General features: G+C 40.8%; 3 protein-coding genes across 3 annotated transcripts; all 3 read right to left on the reverse strand.

Annotated features, from left to right (window-relative positions):
• Window positions 1-2,080: 2,080 nt before the first annotated feature.
• On the reverse strand, window positions 2,081-3,729 carry LOC139639868 (E3 ubiquitin-protein ligase TRIM39-like). The gene has a single exon (XM_071514013.1). The coding sequence runs from the start codon at window positions 3,431-3,433 to the stop codon at window positions 2,081-2,083; it is 1,353 nt and encodes a 450-aa protein (XP_071370114.1). The 5' UTR covers window positions 3,434-3,729.
• Window positions 3,730-6,328: 2,599 nt separating this feature from the next.
• Window positions 6,329-8,492, reverse strand: LOC139639870 (E3 ubiquitin-protein ligase TRIM39-like). The gene has a single exon (XM_071514014.1). It carries the CDS (start codon window positions 8,490-8,492, stop codon window positions 7,092-7,094), a length of 1,401 nt encoding a protein of 466 aa, XP_071370115.1. The 3' UTR covers window positions 6,329-7,091.
• A 3,857-nt stretch (window positions 8,493-12,349) lies between these two features.
• Window positions 12,350-13,858, reverse strand: LOC139639867 (nuclear factor 7, ovary-like). Its single transcript, XM_071514012.1, has one exon. The coding sequence runs from the start codon at window positions 13,601-13,603 to the stop codon at window positions 12,350-12,352; it is 1,254 nt and encodes a 417-aa protein (XP_071370113.1). The 5' UTR covers window positions 13,604-13,858.
• Between the last annotated feature and the right edge of the window lie 6,691 nt (window positions 13,859-20,549).

Genomic DNA, 20,549 nt, shown 5'->3' on the forward strand with positions numbered 1-20,549 from the left:
AACTTGAAATATGAGTGAAATTGTATAAGCATTTTCATATGGGACAATGAAAGGACAGATTGACCATATATTTCTGTTGCCTACTCTCCTCAGAATTAGGCTTACAAGTTATATCTCGAAATGTAGTAACTGTAATTGTCCTGTTTTTACTCAATACAGTACAAAATATAAGAACTACAATATGCAATAAATACAATCTGTACATTACACAATGTACACTACAATACAATTTATAATACAATATACAATATAACATACAACACCAGGAGCGTTGTGAGTGTTATGAATAATATAAATGCTAAATGATAAGTGATATATGGTATTGCACAGTAGGTAAGTGGTAATATGATATAAGTAGTCAACACTGAGGCACAGTGGTAGTGCAGTGATGATGCAATAACAGAACAACAGTCCAACAACTGGACAATAACTACAGTGTCTTGTGGTTAGAGGTTTGCCCAAAAATTCTCCATTGACTCTCACTTCAACACATCAGCCCAGTCTGATGTCTCCAAGTGTGTAGCGTGTGTAGACTGTTTTGTTACCTATGATAACTTTAACTGTATCGCTTTACCACTGAGTCCCCATTCATTGTTCCCCACATTGTATGATAACTTTAACTGTATTGCTTTACCACTGAGTCCCCATTCATTGTCCCCCACATTGTATGATAACTTTAACTGTATGACCTGCTTTACCACTGAGTCCCCATTCATTGTCCCCCACATTGTATGATAACTTTAACTGTATGACCTGCTTTACCACTGAGTCCCCATTCATTGTCCCCCACATTGTTTGATCACTTTAACTGTATGACCTTCTTTACCACTGAGTCCCCATTCATTGTCCCCCACATTGTATGATAACTTTAACTGTATGACCTGCTTTACCACTTAGTCCCCATTCATTGTACCCCACATTGTTTGATCACTTTAACTGTATGACCTTCTTTACCACTGAGTCCCCATTCATTGTCCCCCACATTGTATGATAACTTTAACTGTATGACCTGCTTTACCACTGAGTCCCCATTCATTGTCCCCCACATTGTTTGATCACTTTAACTGTATGACCTTCTTTACCACTGAGTCCCCATTCATTGTCCCCCACATTGTATGATAACTTTAACTGTATGACCTGCTTTACCACTGAGTCCCCATTCATTGTCCCCCACATTGTTTGATCACTTTAACTGTATGACCTTCTTTACCACTGAGTCCCCATTCATTGTCCTCCACATTGTTTGATCACTTTAACTGTATGACCTGCTTTACCACTGAGTCCCCATTCATTGTCCCCCACATTGTTTGATCACTTTAACTGTATGACCTTCTTTACCACTGAGTCCCCATTCATTGTCCCCTACATTGTATGATAACTTTAACTGTATGACCTGCTTTACCACTTAGTCCCCATTCATTGTACCCCACATTGTTTGATCACTTTAACTGTATGACCTTCTTTACCACTGAGTCCCCATTCATTGTCCCCCACATTGTATGATAACTTTAACTGTATGACCTGCTTTACCACTGAGTCTCCATTCATTGTCCCCCACATTGTTTGATCACTTTAACTGTATGACCTTCTTTACCACTGAGTCCCCATTCATTGTCCTCCACATTGTTTGATCACTTTAACTGTATGACCTTCTTTACCACTGAGTCCCCATTCATTGTCAATGCCGCCCCCTAGCGGCACAAAGTCAACATTACAGTGTGACTAACTAACAAACTAACGGATGGAGACCGATCCATAGTCCCCCCTTTGGTGGGGGACAAAAACGATTAAACCCTAACCGTTATCCAAAGGTAGTTGAAAATAATCACTGTAGTTTACAGATTACAATGCTAACATACAAAGTCAGTAATTTACATTTTGGGCATTTAGCTAGATTCGATTTTCTTAAGTCGACAGATCATCAACATAAAGTCTGAATAAAAAATGAGATCAATACAGTTTCATTTTTATCTCATTTTATCTGAGGAATCTCTATATATAGAAATAAGAATAACACAAAATTAATCCTTGACTGGTAGTCCCCCTTGGCTAGAAATGGATGGCTAGTTGTGTACATTACCTAATCATCATCATCATCATCATCATTTTCATCATCATCATCATTTTTTGTGAAAGTGTGTGTGAAGGTGTGTATGTGTGTGTTAGTATCAGGATCAAAGAATGACAGTTTTCCTCTGTTCCAGTCCAGATGCACTCTGATCCTCTTGACCTTCTTCGTCACTGGGAGAACAGTTTCTGGATCTGATGGGGAGCGTACTGTGTATTCCCCAAAAAAGAACTGTATTACCCAAAATCCATCCCTTATGTCTCCCTTCCTCTGGACAGACTCTGCTGCCACACCCAGTCCCCAGTCTGTATTGTCTCCAACCTCAACATCCCAGCCATGAGTTCCTGAGTTGAAGCCCTCAGAGCCCAGGATCCAGCGGTAGTCAAACCTCTCTGGATTGTCGGGAACCTGCTGTTTCTCTCCATATCTCACACTGGTCAGATCTTCAGACAGGATGAGTTTTGGATCAGCAGTGTTTGGGTCCAGAACCACAGGAGTGTAGGAGACCATCTCCTTCAGCTTGTCCCAGACTGTGAAGCTCAGGTTGCCCAGGTGTTTGGCCTCGTCTATCAGAGCTCCTGAGACCAGCTGTGGATCCTCCAGCAGGGGGCGCTGAACTCTTTCCACTGTAGCCTTGTAGTTCTGCAGGAACGAGACGTCTTCAGCTTCCAGCTCCTTCTCTATGGCTCTGACTGTGTCTGAAAGAGCTGCTATCTCTCTGCTCAGACCCTCAATCTTCTCCTTCATCATCTGACTCTTCTTCTTCTCTTCCTCCCTCAGTGCAGCGATCCTGGCCTCCTCTTCCTCTTGTAGAAACTGGTGAAGCTTCTTAAACTCCTCCTTAATCTGCCTCTCTGTGCGTTGGGCCTGGACCTTAATGTGTTCTGCTGTTTGATCACAGTTTCCTTTAACTTCATTAAAGAGTTTCAGTTTCTCCTGTAAGGGCTTCAGTGGTTTCTGGAGTTCCTCCTTATGATCCCGTGCAGCTTCATCGATGGGTCTGAATTTGTGGTCCGTGTGTGTTGTTGAATGCAAACAGACAAGACACACTGGCTGTTGATGGTCCAGACAGAAGAGCTTGAGTTTCTCAGAGTGCAGACTGCAGAGAAGCTCAGACTCTACTGAAGCTCTCTGATCTCTCTCCAGTAAGAAAGCCTCACACAGGTTCTTTAACGCCAAGTTACAAGGTGGTTTACTCTGTGAAGATGTACTCTTACAAACTGGACACTCATTCATTTGTTTCTCTGTCCACCAGCTCTGCAGACAGGCTTTACAGAAGCTGTGGCTACATGACAGGAGGACAGGATTTTTAAAGATGTCAAGGCAAACAGGACAGGAGAGATCCTTCTCTGATCCGGAAGCCATTTTCTCTCTGAGTGAAGTTAAAAACACACTGGGCAGACAGCTCAAACAGGAAATCAGTCATTCAGTTAGTCATGGTATCACTCCCTTCTCCAGAAAATTCCCTGAAAGTTACTTTCACTTTGAGTTGTGGTTCTAAAACTCACATTCAGTGTGAGGAGTCAGCAGCAGGTTGAGGTGTCAGTATCCCAGTATTCCCAGTATTCCCAGTATTCCAGTATTCCAGTATTCCAGTATTCCCTCCTGAAGCTGTCCTCCCTCAGTGGAAGTCTTGGGTTTGGTCTGAAGGTGAATCTTATCGTCTGTCTCTCAGCGTGTGTCTGTTCTCAGTGAGGAGTGAAAGAATAGTAACCTCTGTTTCCTGGTTTTCCTCTGATGAGTCAGAGAAGGGGGCGGAGCTTTGGCAGGGTAGTGGTGTGTTTCATTGCTCTCTCACTGCTCACTGGGTATTGTACACCAGTCATCAAGTCAAGTCAAGTCAGGTCAAATTTTATTATCCCACTAGGGGAAATTTAGTTGTAGCCAGGTATTAAAAACACATTCAATCCATCATAAAATACAACATGAAAGACAACATACCAGACAGAACACAGAGACAACAATACAATACAGTACAGTGCAAGATCACTTCATGTGAAGACAAAATTCTATATGATTCTATATCCTGGTCCTCAGGACTCTGATTACTCCTGGTTTTTAATACCAGCTGTCTAATCAGGGGCTGATACACACCTGGGATGCCAGGTGAATGTAATAAACTAGCTGGTGGGATAAAAAACAGTCATACTCTGGACCCCGAAGACCAGCATTGAGAAACACTGTTCTTAATTAGGAGTGAAGAAGTGAAGTAATATAACTAGTAATATAACTAGTTACCATATACAGAAAGTAATAATGTAACTTAATCACACTACTTTTAATAAGGAGTAATAAGTAATAAATCATTTATTACATTTTGAAAGTAACTTTCCCAACACTGGTCAGCGGTCTGTAGAGGTGTCCGGGGATCTGGCGGTGGCGGTCGGAGGCTCCGGAGGCCTCTGATGTCGTTCTCCTCTGCCGCAGGGAGGTGAAGAAGCGGGTTTCACCATTGAGGCTGATCCGGAGCTTGGCTGGGAACAACAGGTCGCCACATATTCCTCCTTCTCTCATTATTTTCTTGACGTTGTCAAATTCTTTCCATTTTTTCATCACATCTGCAGGATAATCTGGATAAAAGAATACGCAGACGTTTTTATAGCAGAGGTCTTTTTTTTCCCCGTGGCAATCCTAGTGTCTTCCTCTTGTCCGCAATGCTCTGGAAAGTTATCAGAACAGGTCTCGGTTTACCAGGCATCTGGGTTGTAGGTGAAATGCGGAAAGCTCTTTCAATGACCAGACCCCCGATGAAGTGTTGCTCTCCCAAGAGTTGTGGGATCCATTTGGCCAGGGATCCCACCAGGTCTCGGCGCTCCTTCTCCTCAGGTAAGGCGATCGGACGTAGGTTCCTCATTTTTATATTATCCTCAATCTGCTGGTGCTTTCTTTTCAATATTGACAGCTGACTTTCCGGTTCCGAAATCTTCTCTCGTGCGCTTTGTATGTTGTCTTCGTTTGTGCTCACTCCTGTTTGAACCGTATCTAGTCGATCATTCAGATCAGTAAGAGAAGTCTCAATGGTGCCAAGCTGTTGCCGGATTCCACTTGTTTTTGTGTCTATATGGTTCATGACATCAGCTTTACTCTTGTTTGTAAGTTGATTGCAGGTTCTAAGTCCGACATGGCTTCCTTCCAGTGGCACAGCTAGATTGTTAAACCAGAGCAGACTGTTTTCAGTCAGATAAAAATGTTCCAGAGCAATTTACAATGAGTGCAACAATAGAGAAAGCTTCAATTCCTAAATCACCAGCATTACACAAAGTCTGAATCCAAAATGAGAGCTCCACCTTTTAAATAAAGTGACATCCACACATCCAAAATTATTGATGGTACATAATCAATAGTCCTTTTTCAAGGACACTAGATAACTGAAGTTCTTGGTTGACAAAATGACAACAGTTACATAAACAGGATCGTCTGTGCGTTGGATTTATGTTTAATGGCAAACTATGAGGTTCTGATTTATTTTCCCAAACGGTTATATAGAGTTTTGGAAATGAACTGTTCAGCTGAGCCTGGCTCTGCTGCTGTAAATATTAAGACTCCAGGATCTGAGTTTAAATGATTTAACTACAAAGAGAAGACTAGTTATAGTGGAGAGAAACTCTAAGAACCTGGAATAAAATAAAATAAAATACATTTAACCCTAAAGATGAAGAACAAAATAAATCTGGCTGAAGTTTTCACTGGAGCAAGGTTATTATTGTAAACTAAAACTATAACATAAGATGAAAACTAGGTGTTAAAAATCAGTGTCAGAAATAAAAATAAAAACAACACATTGTATAAAAACTCAAACTCAACAAAAAACTTTTCTCCTTGTAAAACTTAAGTAAAATAAAAAATATACGTCCACAGAATATTTTTAGTTTTCATCTTTTTATTTGATATGCAGGGTAAAAAAGAGAATACATTTTAGGGCAGAAAATTTTAAAGTGGTCCCAACTTTAGGTTAGCTGAGGATGTAGTGAAAAATGAATATCAATACATTTTTTAAAGAATTAATGTACTGTTTGTATTACACAATACATGTTGGAAACAAAATACCTATTCTGAACCTCTATCATTATACCTTAAAAAATACCACAACTACCAAAAATACTAAAACTAGACCTGAAACAAAATTGAAATTAAACTGAAAGTACCAAACCACACTGAGAACTAACTACAATTAAACTGAAATTGAAATAAAAAGTCAAAACTATGTATAAAAAATTTAACTTCACATTGAAAGACTATAAATAAGAATTTGCATCTGAATATAAAGAAAATTCAATTTAACACGTAGACTTGTCTAAGCACAGCATTTTTTCTTCTAAATATCCACTTAATTTTATTCACTTATTTCTCTATGCTTTTTCTTTCTTGTTGCATTTTGTTTGCTTTTAATCATCTTTTTCCTGAAGCACTTAAGTCCTGCACTAGTCCTGATTTTTTAAATAAAACTGCAGGACATCAGGAAGTGTGGCTGCAACACAAAAGATTTAGTAGTAGTCGCAGTATGTATTACTGCTGTTATTGAATACACCCCAAAAATCCAGACTTTTTAGCATACTTTATACATCACTCCTTTATACATACTACTAAACATCTTGTGTTCAAATTCATTTGCTATATTCTTATTTATATTCTGTTTTTCTATTTAGATTATATTTTTCTTTACTGCATGCTATTGCTATTTGTTGCTGTATCAACCTGATTTCCCCACAGGGATCAATAAAGTTTATTATCTTTCTATCTTTCTAATTTTAACTCACAGATGGTAAGAATATATATATATATTCTTACACTCAATGATTCATTTCATGTTATCCTTATTTATATATAAATATAAATAAGGATAACATGAAATGAATCCTTATCCTTATTTATATTCTTATTTATATTTATATATAAATAAGATGAAATGAATCATTGAGTGTTATTCCCCTTTAAAAAATGGATGGCTAGTTGTTCACATTACCAAATCATCATCATCATCATCATCATCATCAACATCCTCCTCTTCCTCATTATCATCACCCTAATCTTCTTCATCACTAACTGTTACAGAGACCTTCAGTGGTAATATCTTCAGAGGAAGTATTTTTGTAGTGAAAATGTATGGAAACAGCCTGTCAGTGAAAGTGTGTGTGAAGGTGTGTATGTGTGTGTTAGTATCAGGATCAGAGAATGACAGCTTTCCTCTGTTCCAGTCCAGATGCACTCTGATCCTCTGGAGCTTCTTCTTCACTGGGAGATCAGTGTCTGGATCTGGTGGAGAGCGTGCTGTGTATTCACCATTACAGAACATTATTCTCCATAATCCAGACTCTATGGGTCCCTTCCTCTGGACAGACTCTGCTGCCACACCCAGTAACCACACTGTATCGTCTCCAACCTCAACATCCCAGCTGTGAGTTCCTGAGTTGAAGCCCTTAGAGCCCAGGACAGAGTAGCGACATTTAAACCTCTCTGGACTGTCAGGAAGTTGCTGAATTTCTCCACGTCTCACACTGGTCAGATCTTCAGACAGGATGAGTTTTGGATCGGCAGTGTTTGGATCCAGAATCACAGGAGTGTAGGAGACCATCTCCTTCATCTTGTGCCAGACTGTGAAGCTCAGGTTGCCCAGGTGTTTGGCCTCGTCTATCAGAGCTCCAGAGACCAGCTGTGGATCCTCCAGCAGGGGGCGCTGGACTCTTTCCACTGTAGCCTTGTAGTTCTGCAGGAACGAGACGTCTTCAGCTCTCAGCTCCTTCTCTATGGCTCTGACTGTGTCTGAAAGAGCTGCTATCTCTCTGCTCAGACCCTCAATCTTCTTCTTCATCATCTGACTCTTCTGCTGCTCTTCCTCCCTCAGTGCAGCGATCCTGGCCTCCTCTTCCTCTTGTAGAAACTGGTGAAGCTTCTTAAACTCCTCCTTAATCTGCCTCTCTGTGCGTCGGGCCTGGACCTTAATGTGTTCTGCTGTTTGATCACAGTTTCCTTTAACTTCATTAAACAGCTTCAGTTTCTTCTGTAAGGGCTTCAGTGATTCCTGGAGTTCCTCCTTGTGATCCCGTGCAGCTTCATTGATGGGTCTGAATCTGTGGTTGGTGTGTGTTGTTGAATGCAGACAGACGAGACACACTGGCTGCTGATGGTCCAGACAGAAGAGCTTGAGTTTCTCAGAGTGCAGACTGCAGAGAAGCTCAGACTCTGCTGAAGCTTTCTGATCTCTCTCCAGTAAGAAAGCCTCACACAGGTTCTTTAACGCCAAGTTACAAGGTGGTTTACTCTGTGAAGATCTTTTACAAACTGGACACTCATTCATTTGTTTCTCTGTCCACCACCTCTGCAGATAGGCTTTACAGAAGCTGTGGCTACATGACAGGAGGACAGGATTTTTAAAGATGTCAAGGCAAACAGGACAGGAGAGATCTTTCTCTGATCTGGAAGCCATTTTCTCTCTGAGTGAAGTTAAAAACACACCAGACAGACAGGTCAAACAGGAAATCAGTCATTCAGTTGGTCATGGTACCACTCCCTTCTCCAGAAAATTCCCTGAAAGTTACTTTCACTTTGAGTCGTGGTTCTAAAACTCACATTCAGTGTGAGGAGTCAGCAGCAGGTTAAAGTGGCAGTATTCCAGTATCCCAGTATTTCAGTATTCCAGTATTCCCTCCTGTAGCTGTCCTCTCTCAGTGGAAGTCTTGGGTTTGATCTGAAGGTGAATCTTATCGTCTGTCTCTCAGCGTGTGTGTCTGTTCTCAGTGAGGAGTGGAAGAATAACGACCTCTATTTCCTGGTTTTCCTCTGATGAGTCAGAGAAGGGGGCGGAGCTTTGGCAGGGTAGTGGTGTGTTTCATTGCTCTCTCACTGCTCACTGGGTATTGTAGACCAGTCATCAAGTCAAGTCAAGTCAAGTCAAGTCAGGTCAAATTTTATTATCCCACTAGGGGAAATTTAGTTGTAGCCAGGTATTAAAAACACATTCAATCCATCATAAAATACAACATGAAAGACAACATACCAGACAGAACACAGAGACAACAATACAATACAGTACAGTGCAAGATCACTTCATGTGAAGACAGAATTCTATATGATTCTATATCCTGGTCCTCAGGACTCTGATTACTCCTGGTTTTTAATACCAGCTGTCTAATCAGGGGCTGATACACACCTGGGATGCCAGGTGAATGTAATAAACTAGCTGGTGGGATAAAAAACAGTCATACTCTGGACCCCGAAGACCAGCATTGAGAAACACTGTTCTTAATTAGGAGTGAAGAGGTTGTTTTATCTCTTTAAATAAAGAGTTAAAAGACATTTTGTGACTGTGTACGATTTTCATTACCCTTCCACTGGTTGGACTTATCAACATAATTGTCTTGCGTGAAAGTAAAGTAATATAACTGGTAATATAACTAGTTACCATATACAGAAAGTAATAATGTAACTTAATCACACTACTTTTAATAAGGAGTAATAAGTAATAAATCATTTATTACATTTTGAAAGTAACTTTCCCAACACTGGTCAGCGGTCTGTAGAGGTGTTCGGGGATCTGGTGGCGGCGGTCGGAGGCTCCGGAGGCCTCTGATGTCGTTCTCCTCCGCCGCAGGGAGGTGAAGAAGCGGGTTTCACCATCGAGGCTGATCCGGAGCTTGGCTGGGAACAACAGGTCGCCACATATTCCTCCTTCTCTCATTATTTTCTTGACGTTGTCAAATTCTTTCCTTTTTTTCGTCACATCTGCAGGATAATCTTGATAAAAGAATACGCAGACGTTTTTATAGCAGAGGTCTTTTTTTTCCCCGTGGCAATCCTAGTGTCTTCCTCTTGTCCGCAATGCTCTGGAAAGTTATCAGATCAGGTCTCGGTTTACCAGGCATCTGGGTTGTAGGTGAAATGCGGAAAGCTCTTTCAATGACCAGACCCCCGATGAAGTGTTGCTCTCCCAAGAGTTGTGGGATCCATTCGGCCAGGGATCCCACCAGATCTCGGCGCTCCTTCTCCTCAGGTAAGGCGATCAGGCGTAGGTTCCTCATTTTTATATTATCCTCAATCTGCTGGTGCTTTCTTTTCAATATTGACAGCTGACTTTCCGGTTCCGAAATCTTCTCTCGTGCGCTTTGTATGTTGTCTTCGTTTGTGCTCACTCTTGTTTGAACCGTATCTAGTCGATCATTCAGATTAGTAAGAGAAGTCTCAATGGTGCCAAGCTGTTGCCGGATTCCACTTGTTTTTGTGTCTATATGGTTCATGACATCAGCTTTACTCTTGTTTGTAAGTTGATTGCAGGTTCTAAGTCCGACATGGCTTCCTTCCAGTAGGCACAGCTAGATTGTTAAACCAGAGCGGACTGTTTTCAGTCAGATAAAAATGTTCCAGAGCAACTTACAATAGAGAAAGTTTCAATTCCTAAATCACCAGCATTACACAAAGTCTGAATCCAAAATGAGAGCTCCACCTTTTAAATAAAGTGACATCCACACATCCAAAATTATTGATGGTACATAATCAATAGTCCTTTTTCAAGGACACTAGATAACTGAAGTTCTTGGTTGACAAAATGACAACAGTTACATAAACAGGATCGTCTGTGCGTTGGATTTATGTTTAATGGCAAACTATGAGGTTCTGATTTATTTTCCCAAATGGTTATATAGAGTTTTGGAAATGAACTGTTCAGCTGAGCCTGGCTCTGCTGCTGTAAATATTAAGACTCCAGGATCTGAGTTTAAATGATTTAACTACAAAGAGAAGACTAGTTATAGTGGAGAGAAACTCTAAGAACCTGGAATAAAATAAAATAAAATACATTTAACCCTAAAGATGAAGAACAAAATAAATCTGGTTGAAGTTTTCACTGTAGCAAGGTTATTATTGTAAACTAAAACTATAACATAAGATGAAAACTAGGTGTTAAAAATCAGTGTCAGAAATAAAAAATAAAAACAACACATTGTATAAAAACTCAAACTCAACAAAAAACTTTTCTCCTTGTAAAACTAAAGTAAAATAAAAAATATACGTCCACAGAATATTTTTAGTTTTCATCTTTTTATTTGATATGCAGGGTAAAAAAGAGAATACATTTTAGGGCAGAAAATGTTAAAGTGGTCCCAACTTTAGGTTAGCTGAGGATGTAGTGAAAAATGAATATCAATACATTTTTTAAAGAATTAATGTACTGTTTGTATTACACAATACATGTTGGAAACAAAATACCTATTCTGAACTTCTATCATTATACCTTAAAAAATACCACAACTACCAAAAATACTAAAACTAGACCTGAAACAAAATTGAAATTAAACTAAAAGTACCAAACCACACTGAGAACTAACTACAATTAAACTGAAATTGAAATAAAAAGTCAAAACTATGTATAAAAAATTAAACTTCACATTGAAAGACTATAAATAAGAATTTGCATCTGAATATAAAGAAAATTCAATTTAACACGTAGACTTGTCTAAGCACAGCATTTTTTCTTCTAAATATCCACTTAATTTTATTCACTTATTTCTCTATGCTTTTTCTTTCTTGTTGCATTTTGTTTGCTTTTAATCATGTTTTTCCTGAAGCACTTAAGTCCTGCACTAGTCCTGATTTTTTAAATAAAACTGCAGGACATCAGGAAGTGTGGCTGCAACACAAAAGATTTAGTAGTAGTCGCAGTATGTATTACTGCTGTTATTGAATACACCCCAAAAATTCATACTTTTTAGCATACTTTAGACATCACTCCTTTATACATACTACTAAACATGTTGTGTTCAAATTCATTTGCTATATTCTTATTTATATTCTGTTTTTCTATTTAGATTCTATTTTTCTTTACTGCATGCTATTGCTATTTGTTGCTGTATCAACCTGATTTCCCCACAGGGATCAATAAAGTTTATTATCTTATCTTATTCTTATCTATATCTATATCTATCTATATCTATCTTATTATCTTATAATTTTATCTCACAGATTGTAGGAATATATATATATATACATATACATACATATATAAGAATAACATGAAATGAATCATTGAGTGTTATTCCCCTTAAAAAAATGGATGGCTAGTTCATCATCACACATTCACACACATTCATCATCATCATCATCATCATCATCCTCCTCCTCCTCTTCCTCATTATCATCACCCTAATCTTCTTCATCACTAACTGTTACAAAGACCTTCACTGGTAATATCTTCAGAGGAAGTGTATCTGTAGTCAAAATGTATGGAAACAGCCTGTCAGTGAAAGTGTGTGTGAAGGTGTGTATGTGTGTGTTAGTATCAGGATCAGAGAATCACAGCTTTCCTCTGTTCCAGTCCAGATGCACTCTGATCCTCTGGAGCTTCTTCTTCACTGGGAGAACAGTGTCTGGATCTGATGGGGAGCGTGCTGTGTATTTACCAATAAAGTACATTATTCTCCATAATCCAGACCGTATGTCTCCCTTCCTCTTGACAGACTCTGCTGCCACACCCAGTCTCCAGTCTGCATTGTCTCCAACCTCAACATCCCAGCTGTGAGTTCCTGAGTTAAAGCCCTCAGAGCCCAGAACGGACCAGAAGCAGCCAAACCTCTCTGCATTGTCAGGAAGCTGCTGTCTCTCTCCCCATCTCACACTGGTCAGATCTTCAGACAGGATGAGTTCTGGACTGGCAGTGTTGGGGTCCAGAATCACAGGAGTGTAGGAGACCATCTCCTTCATCTTGTCCCAGACTGTGAAGCTCAGGTTGCCCAGGTGTTTGGCCTCGTCTATCAGAGCTCCTGAGACCAGCTGTGGATCCTCCAGCAGGGGGCGCTGGACTCTTTCCACTGTAGCCTTGTAGTTCTGCAGGAACGAGACGTCTTCAGCTCTCAGCTCCTTCTCTATGGCTCTGACTGTGTCTGAAAGAGCTGCTATCTCTCTGCTCAGACCCTCAATCTTCTCCTTCATCATCTGACTCTTGTGCTCCTCTTCCTCCCTCAGTGCAGCAATCCTGGCCTCCTCTTCCTCTTGTAGAAACTGGTGAAGTTTCTTAAACTCCTCCTTAATCTTCCTCTCTGTGCGTCGGGCCTGGACCTTAATGTGTTCTGCTGTTTGATCACAGTTTCCTTTAACTTCATTAAAGAGCTTCAGTTTCTCCTGTAAGGGCTTCAGTGATTTCTGGAGTTCCTCCTTGTGATGCCGTGCAGCTTCATCGATGGGTCTGAATCTGTGGTCGGTGTGTTTTTCTGAATCTCGACAGACAACACACACTGGCTGCTGATGGTCCAGACAGAAGAGCTTGAGTTTCTCAGAGTGCAGACTGCAGAGAAGCTCAGACTCTGCTGAAGCTCTCTGATCTCTCTCCAGTAAGAAAGCCTCACACAGGTTCTTTAACGCCAAGTTACAAGGTGGTTTACTCTTTGAAGATCTTCTTTTACAAACTGGACACTCATGTATTTGTTTCTCTGTCCACCAGCCCTGCAGACAGGCTTTACAGAAGCTGTGGCTACATGACAGGATGACAGGATCTTTAAAGATGTCACAGCAGACAGGACAGGAGAGATCCTCCTCTGATTGGGAAGCCATTTTCTCTCTGAGTGAAGTTAAAAACACACCGGGCAGACAGCTCAAACAGGAAATCAGTCATTCAGTTAGTCATGGTACCACTCCCTTCTCCAGAAACGTCACTGAAAATTACTTTCACTTTGAGTCGTGGTTCTAAAACTCACATTCAGTGTGAGGAGTCAGCAGCAGGTTGAAGTGGCAGTATTCCAGTATCCCAGTATTCCAGTATTCCAGTATTCCAATATTCCCTCCTGTAGCTGTCCTCTCTCAGTGGAAGTCTTGGGTTTGGTCTGAAGGTGAATCTTATCGTCTGTCTCTCAGTGTGTGTGTCTGTTCACAGTGAGGAGTGGAAGAATAGCAACCTCTGTTTCCTGGTTTTTCTTTGATGAGTCAGAGAAGGGGCGGAGCTTTGGCAGGGTAGTGGTGTGTTTCATTGCTCTCTCACTGCTCACTGGGTATTGTAGACCAGTGATCAAGTCAAGTTAGGTCAAATTTTATTATCCCACTAGGGGAAATTTAGTTGTAGCCAGGTATTAAAAACACATTCAATTCATCATAAAATACAACATGAAAGACAACATACCAGGCAGAACACAGAGACAACAATACAATACAGTACAGTGCAAGATCACTTCATGTGAAGACAAAATTCTATATGATTCTATATCCTGGTCCTCAGGACTCTGATTACTCCTGGTTTTCATTCCAGCTGTCTAATCAGGGGCTGATACACACCTGGGAAACACTGTTTTAGACTGGTAGAGCATCCAGTGAACCACTCAGCCACCAGGGAACTAGTGCTTGATTTGGATTTGCTTTCTTGGAATATAACTACATTTGTATTTCTAAATCCAGAACACAATAATCATAATCCTGAGATCTTAATTCTTTACAGACATATTGCCCCCCTTTATACCTGGCATTAACATGCGCCTCTTATACCTGGTGTTGAAATGCGTCAGCGGTATACACATTTAAATCAGTGGCAGCTGCATTTTTACCTTGTGATATCTTACACAAGGAGGTATGGAAATGAAAAATAGAGCAAACCATCATTTTTTTTTTTTATTCCCCAAAGAATTATAAGTTAGGGAAAAAAAACAATCTGTCATGTACAAATTTAAAGTTGTGTTTGAAGGCTATCTGTGACAGAGAGAGAGAGAGAGAGAGAGAGAGAGAGAGAGAGAGAGAGAGAGACTAGATAGGAGAATGCCATGCAAGCTGTACTGTACACCATGCGCACACAGCCTTTTCTCAGCTGAGCTGAGTGTCATATAGCAATGTAGCAAAGAGGAGGGAAATATCAAAGAGGGAATTTGGGTTTTCATTTAATTTTAGTTTGAGCCTAAATATGTTCCGTGCACCATAGTAGCCTATTAGGTCTCAGAGTTAAATATAATAATAATTGATGTAAACGTTAAAATCCTTTTTTTTACTTCTAACTAACTAACTAACTTCACCCGGTGATCACAGAGCCTGAACTGATCCGGTCTGGTCTCAAAATAAACAGCAGACTGTGCTCACAAGCGCTTTCAATTCAAATTTCATTTGTTTGATAGTGAAAGCTAAACTTACAGTTAACAATAATGTTCCTACTCCTCTCTTTGATCAGGTCAAAGTAATGTGAATATTTCCAAGTTCTGCAGTTAATGTTGTGTTCATTCTGAAAACGACTCGTAACCTACAACTAAATATTTAACCATTTGAAAGAAAAATGAAAGTAGCGAAATGTAACTTTGACAAAGTAACTAATAATGCATTCGTTTTTCAATTTATGTAATCAGTTAAGTTACTCATTACCACAAAAAAGTGTGTGTGTATACAAGCGCATGTGTTTGATCGCATTCATGCGATGTCAAGGGCTTTGTGTGTAAATGTTGTTATTCTGTGTGTGTTTGTGTATTGGTTTGTGTGTTTTTCTGTGTGTGTATCTGTCTATATGCATTTGTGTATTTCCTGTGTGTTTGTGTGTGTTTGTGTGAGCAGATCCACTAACTGCTGCAGAGGTATCTTCATTGATGCTGTTCAATACAAGAACCTCCTATATCCAGCATGATCTGATGATGAAGGGAAACTTACAGCACAATTAATCACAGAGGTTTGGTGTTTCCGCACGGTGCCGAGCCTAATCTGCATTCACTCAGCTGGAGCAAACACTGCTGGGAAACGGCCAGCTCTCTGATAGTAAAATGTAATATAACAAAACAATGAAAATTCACCGCCTGGCCTTCCTGCTCACCTAAAACAACCGATACAGGACGACTACAGGGAGATTATTCCATACATCATGATGAAAGCATCTAAATAAAAGCCATTTCTCAAACACAACAGGTAGCGGAGCTGATAGTGGGGAAACGCCTGGGAGCAAACCCCAAACTGTTTATTTTTTTACAGCCTTGTAGTATCTCAGCTTTATTAAACAGTGTACAGTAGAGCGAGGGGGAGATGGAAGAAAGAGAGAGGTCACAAGCCTGTTCACATGAACTCCTTTCACACATAGAACCTGTAAGATTACCGTGTTAACTTTTCCGGCAGTGCTATTAGCTACTATCTGTCAAATGTCGGTAACACTTTAGATTAGGGAACATATTAACTCCATAGTTAAATAATTTCCCTCAATAATTTGTGATACTAGCACATTATAGCTGCTTTTCCACCACATGGTACCAGCTCAACTCGCCTCGAGTCGCCTCGAGTCGCCTCGACTCTACTCGCTTTTGGTAGTACCACTTGGTTTTCCACTGCAGATAGTACCCCCTCAATGTGATACCTGGTACCTGGTACTTGCCCAATGGAAAACCAAAAAAGGCGAGTAGAGTTGAGTCGAGTCGAGCCGGTACCATGCGGTGGACAAGCAGCTTATGAGCCCCATACTGAGTAAGAGCCCAATTATGTTCAACAACTCCCTTACTGACTGCTGCAAGCACTAATAAGGAGGCTACTGAGGGAAAACTCATAGTTAATGGGCTATAGCCTATTTGTAGAATACAATAGTGCAGAATAAGGTGCTAATAAGTGGTTTGTAATGACTAATAATGAACCAATACACTACTAATATTCATGTTAATAAGAAACGTATTAATAGTTAATATGCGTTCCCTAATCTAAAGTGTTACCCAAATTTCTTTGTACAAAGTGTACAGACATGGCACGACGGTCCGGATAGGTGAGGCAAGTCCGTGTGTTGAGTTTAAGAGACGGAACAGAAATGGCAGATGAGGAGCTGCTGTGTTTCTCCTGCTGTTATAATATCCCCGAAAAAACTGTATTCACCCCGATATTCACCCCGACCGCCGCGTCCGCCGCAGATCCTCCATATGAACGCGATAACTTGAACAGTTTTTATAAGAATCTTTTCAAATTTGGTATGGACATTGATGACCCCTAGAGGAAGAAGTCTATTGATTTTGACGTGTTTATGATTATTATAACACCACTTACACCACTTAGTAGTGTCTAGTGAAATAACAGAGTCCAACTTCTGGGATTTTTATTGCTCACCATTAATGGTCTTCAACGTAGTAAAGGCAAGAATCCATAACCAGTGTGTGCATAAATCTCCATACAGCCGAACATTTCACCAATACAACAAAGAGCGTTCACATGGCCTGGCGTGACAGTCAAAAAACTATTTGTGCTCCTCCGTCCAGCAACACCTGTCACCTGAGTAAAGGTTCCTACCTATATAGTAAGTGACCCAAAGCACGATGGTGACACCTACTGGACCAATTTGGTGTCCTGCATACACTTAACTCTGGAAATGGCTCCTACAATAACTATTATTACTTAACTGATTAAATTCAAGTCCATGCTATTTGGACCCATATCTCACCAATGGTGCATTATATTGTAATGAAATTTGTCAAGAGAATTGTTCAGACAATAATGGAGATTTGTATGAAGTTTGCACTTTCTGTGATTATTATTAATAAAATAGTTAATTAGTTAAATGTATTATTGCGTGTTAAAAAAAATAGTTAAGGTACATACCCTTTATTATTGGGGAGACAATCCCTAGAGGATTATATCCATTCATTTTGGATTATATCCATTCATTTTGGGGTGTTTAGGAGTAATAATATGATAATGAATATGAGCATCGGTCCAGACTTCATTTTGTTCTGCTAGGCCAGAGGTCGGCAACCTGTGGCTCCGGAGCTGCATGCGACTCTTTAGCCCCTCTCCAGTGGCTCCCTGTGGCTTTGACAAAAATTATTTAAAAAAAAACATTTTAATTTTCATTTATCATTGTCGTAGGCCTAAAGTGATTCCTACATTCTCTAATTGTAAAAATGTGTAAAAAAAAAAAAGTTTTAACATTTCAGTCAACTAAAATGTGTGTCATAGCCTACATTTACGGCCCTTATCTCTAAATTTTGCCGAACCTCAACAGCGGTGGCTAGTCTTGAGTTTCCCTAGCTAGGCTAGCTATGGATTCCAAATCCAAGAAAAGAAAAGTCTTGGAGGAAAATAGAGAATTTAATAGTGCGTGGACAGATTTGTTTGCTTTCACCGCCAACACTGCTGGCTTACCGGTACGCTGCGGCGAGAAATTAGCAAACAACAAAAAAAGTAATATTGAAAGACATTTCCAGAACAAGCACACTGCATTTGCTGAAAAGTATCCGGCTGGGGATGAGAGAAAGAGAGCGATGTCGGAACTGCTGCGGAAAGCAGAGCAGAGCAAATGTACTTTTAAGAATTGAATCAAATCTCCAAACTCCACTACTGCTGCTAGTTTTGTGGCAGCTCAGGAGATAGTAAGGCGTGGAAAGCCGTTCACGGACGGTGAATAAATGAAAGAATCGTTTGTTAAAATATCAGAGCATCTATTCTCAGACTTCAAAAACAATTCAATCAGGAGAGACTAGGATGAATGCTTGAATGAAAAGGTTTATTCATGACATGAACAAGATGTAAACTTCTGGCGTAAGCCCCATGAAGGAACTCCTCCCATTCGTGAAGTTAGGAGTACATCCGGGATAGACGTAGGAATTAGGACGTCCCCCTGGGGAGTTCCTCTGGAGCCTGGACATTGGTGGTGATGAGGAGGAGGAGGGACGAAGGTAAGCACAGCGACTGGAATGACAGCAGCATACGGCATAGATCTGAGAGAAGGGTAATAGCATAGAAGGTGACGTGTATATACTCCCATCACTTAGACCAGTGTTTCCCAACCCAGTCCTCAAGGACCCCTTTTCCTGCAAGTATTGGTTCCAGCTCTACTCTTGCACACCTGATCCAGTTAAGGTCTTAATGCTGCTTGGTAGAGACAGATCTACCTGAACAGAGCAGCATGAAAGTGTGTAGGCCCCAGTGGGATCAGGTGTGCAAGAGTAAAGATGGAATAAAAACTTGCAGGACAGGGAGTCCTTGAGGACTGGGTTGGGAACCACTGACTTAGATGATTGGCTCTTTGAAAAAGAGAGGGAAGTGACGGCTAACTCTGATTGGTTCTCTGGAAAAAGAGGGAAATGTTCACCAACTGTGATTGGGTAAAGAGAAAGCATGAATGAATGATATGTCGTCTTCCTGATTGAAATTACGTAATACTTCACAACTGAGATAGTTCAGAAAATTAAAGATATGCCCCTCTCCGCAAAGACCGTCAAACACAGGGCCATAAAAATAGCAACAAACATCACCAGTCAGCAAACCGAGGACATCAATTCATCTCCAGCACACTCAACTGCCTGCGATGAGTCAAGCGATGTGAACGATATTGAGCAGACAGCTGCTATGCAGGTATGTGAACTCTGACGGGCCGCAGGAACAAATCATTGAGTTGACACCGCTGAAAGGCCAAACACGGGGGGGAGGACATTTGTGAGGCTGTTGTGAACTGTTTAAAAGCCAAAGAAATAAACAGCAGCCACATGGTGTCAGTGGCTACAGATGGGGCAGCTAGTATGAGAGGGACACAGAAGGGGTTTGTGACTTTACTACAGGAGTCGTCGGATCGAAAGCTGCTTACGTTTCACTGCATCTTGCACCAAGAAGCACTGTGCGCTCAAACATCCCCCCCCCCCCGAGTGTATGGAGGTGATGAACCTCGTCATCCAGATAGTGAACAAAATAATGGCAAAAGGCTTAAACCACCGACAGTTCTGTGCATTGCTAGATGAGGTCGACAGCACATATTCGGATCTCCTGCTGCATAACAAAGTGCGGTGGAGAGGTCCTGAAACGGTTTGCCGCTTGTGTAGAACATGTGAAAACTTTCCTGCAAAGCAAAGGCCTGACCTGTCCAGAACTGGAAGAGCCCGATTGGCTGGAAAAGTTGCACTTCATGGTGGACATGACAAGCCACCTAAACAAGCTGAACAAAAGTCTCCAGGGAAAGGGAAGCACGGCCCTGCAGATGCTGGAAGATGTTTTAGTGTTTGAGAGCAAGTTGACAGTGTTCGCCAGAGATGTACAGAGCAGTACGCTCTCTCACTTCTCCTCCCAGAGAGAGTTCAAAGAAGGACACAATCACATCATTTACAACGTGCGATGATCGGAATGCAAACTGCAAAGATTCAGCGAGTTCCGATAAAAAAACTACACTATCCTTCCCTGTCACACCCCTGGACATTGACCCATCCCTGTTGAACACATTAGTAATCTTGATAGGCTAATTTAGACTTAATAGGCTGTGTTACCTTCATTATAAGGCTCAAATATGTTTTGTGGCTCCAGACAGATTTTTTTTTTTTTTGGCCGAAAATGGCTCTTTTGATAGTAAAGGTTGCTGACCCGTGCTAGGCTTTCCAAGCATGAGGAACTGCTGGGTATCAGATGTCAGCATCTGTCTTTTTCTACCCATAACCCCTTGCATTTTGGGCTTGTTTCCTGTAGTTGGTTGGGTTACGTTCTCACTCCGAACGAACTGCAGTTCTCTTGTTAGAGGACTGAGACTCTCGGCATCGTTCTCACCTGGACAAACCGACTGAACTGAAGGAGGAAACTACTGCTGATGTGCGAT

Source organism: Centroberyx affinis, unplaced genomic scaffold (assembly GCF_046629955.1).
Source record: "Centroberyx affinis isolate AG114_WGS23_722 - 3 ecotype Tasmania unplaced genomic scaffold, CSIRO-AGI_Caff_v1 ptg007883l_1, whole genome shotgun sequence".
NCBI lineage: Eukaryota > Metazoa > Chordata > Actinopteri > Beryciformes > Berycidae > Centroberyx > Centroberyx affinis.

Bases quoted from the DNA above. Each gene is read 5' to 3' on its own strand.
- LOC139639868 (XM_071514013.1), bottom strand. From the start codon at position 3,433: ATGGCTTCCGGATCAGAGAAGGATCTCTCCTGTCCTGTTTGCCTTGAC.
- LOC139639867 (XM_071514012.1), bottom strand. From the start codon at position 13,603: ATGGCTTCCCAATCAGAGGAGGATCTCTCCTGTCCTGTCTGCTGTGAC.
- LOC139639870 (XM_071514014.1), bottom strand. From the start codon at position 8,492: ATGGCTTCCAGATCAGAGAAAGATCTCTCCTGTCCTGTTTGCCTTGAC.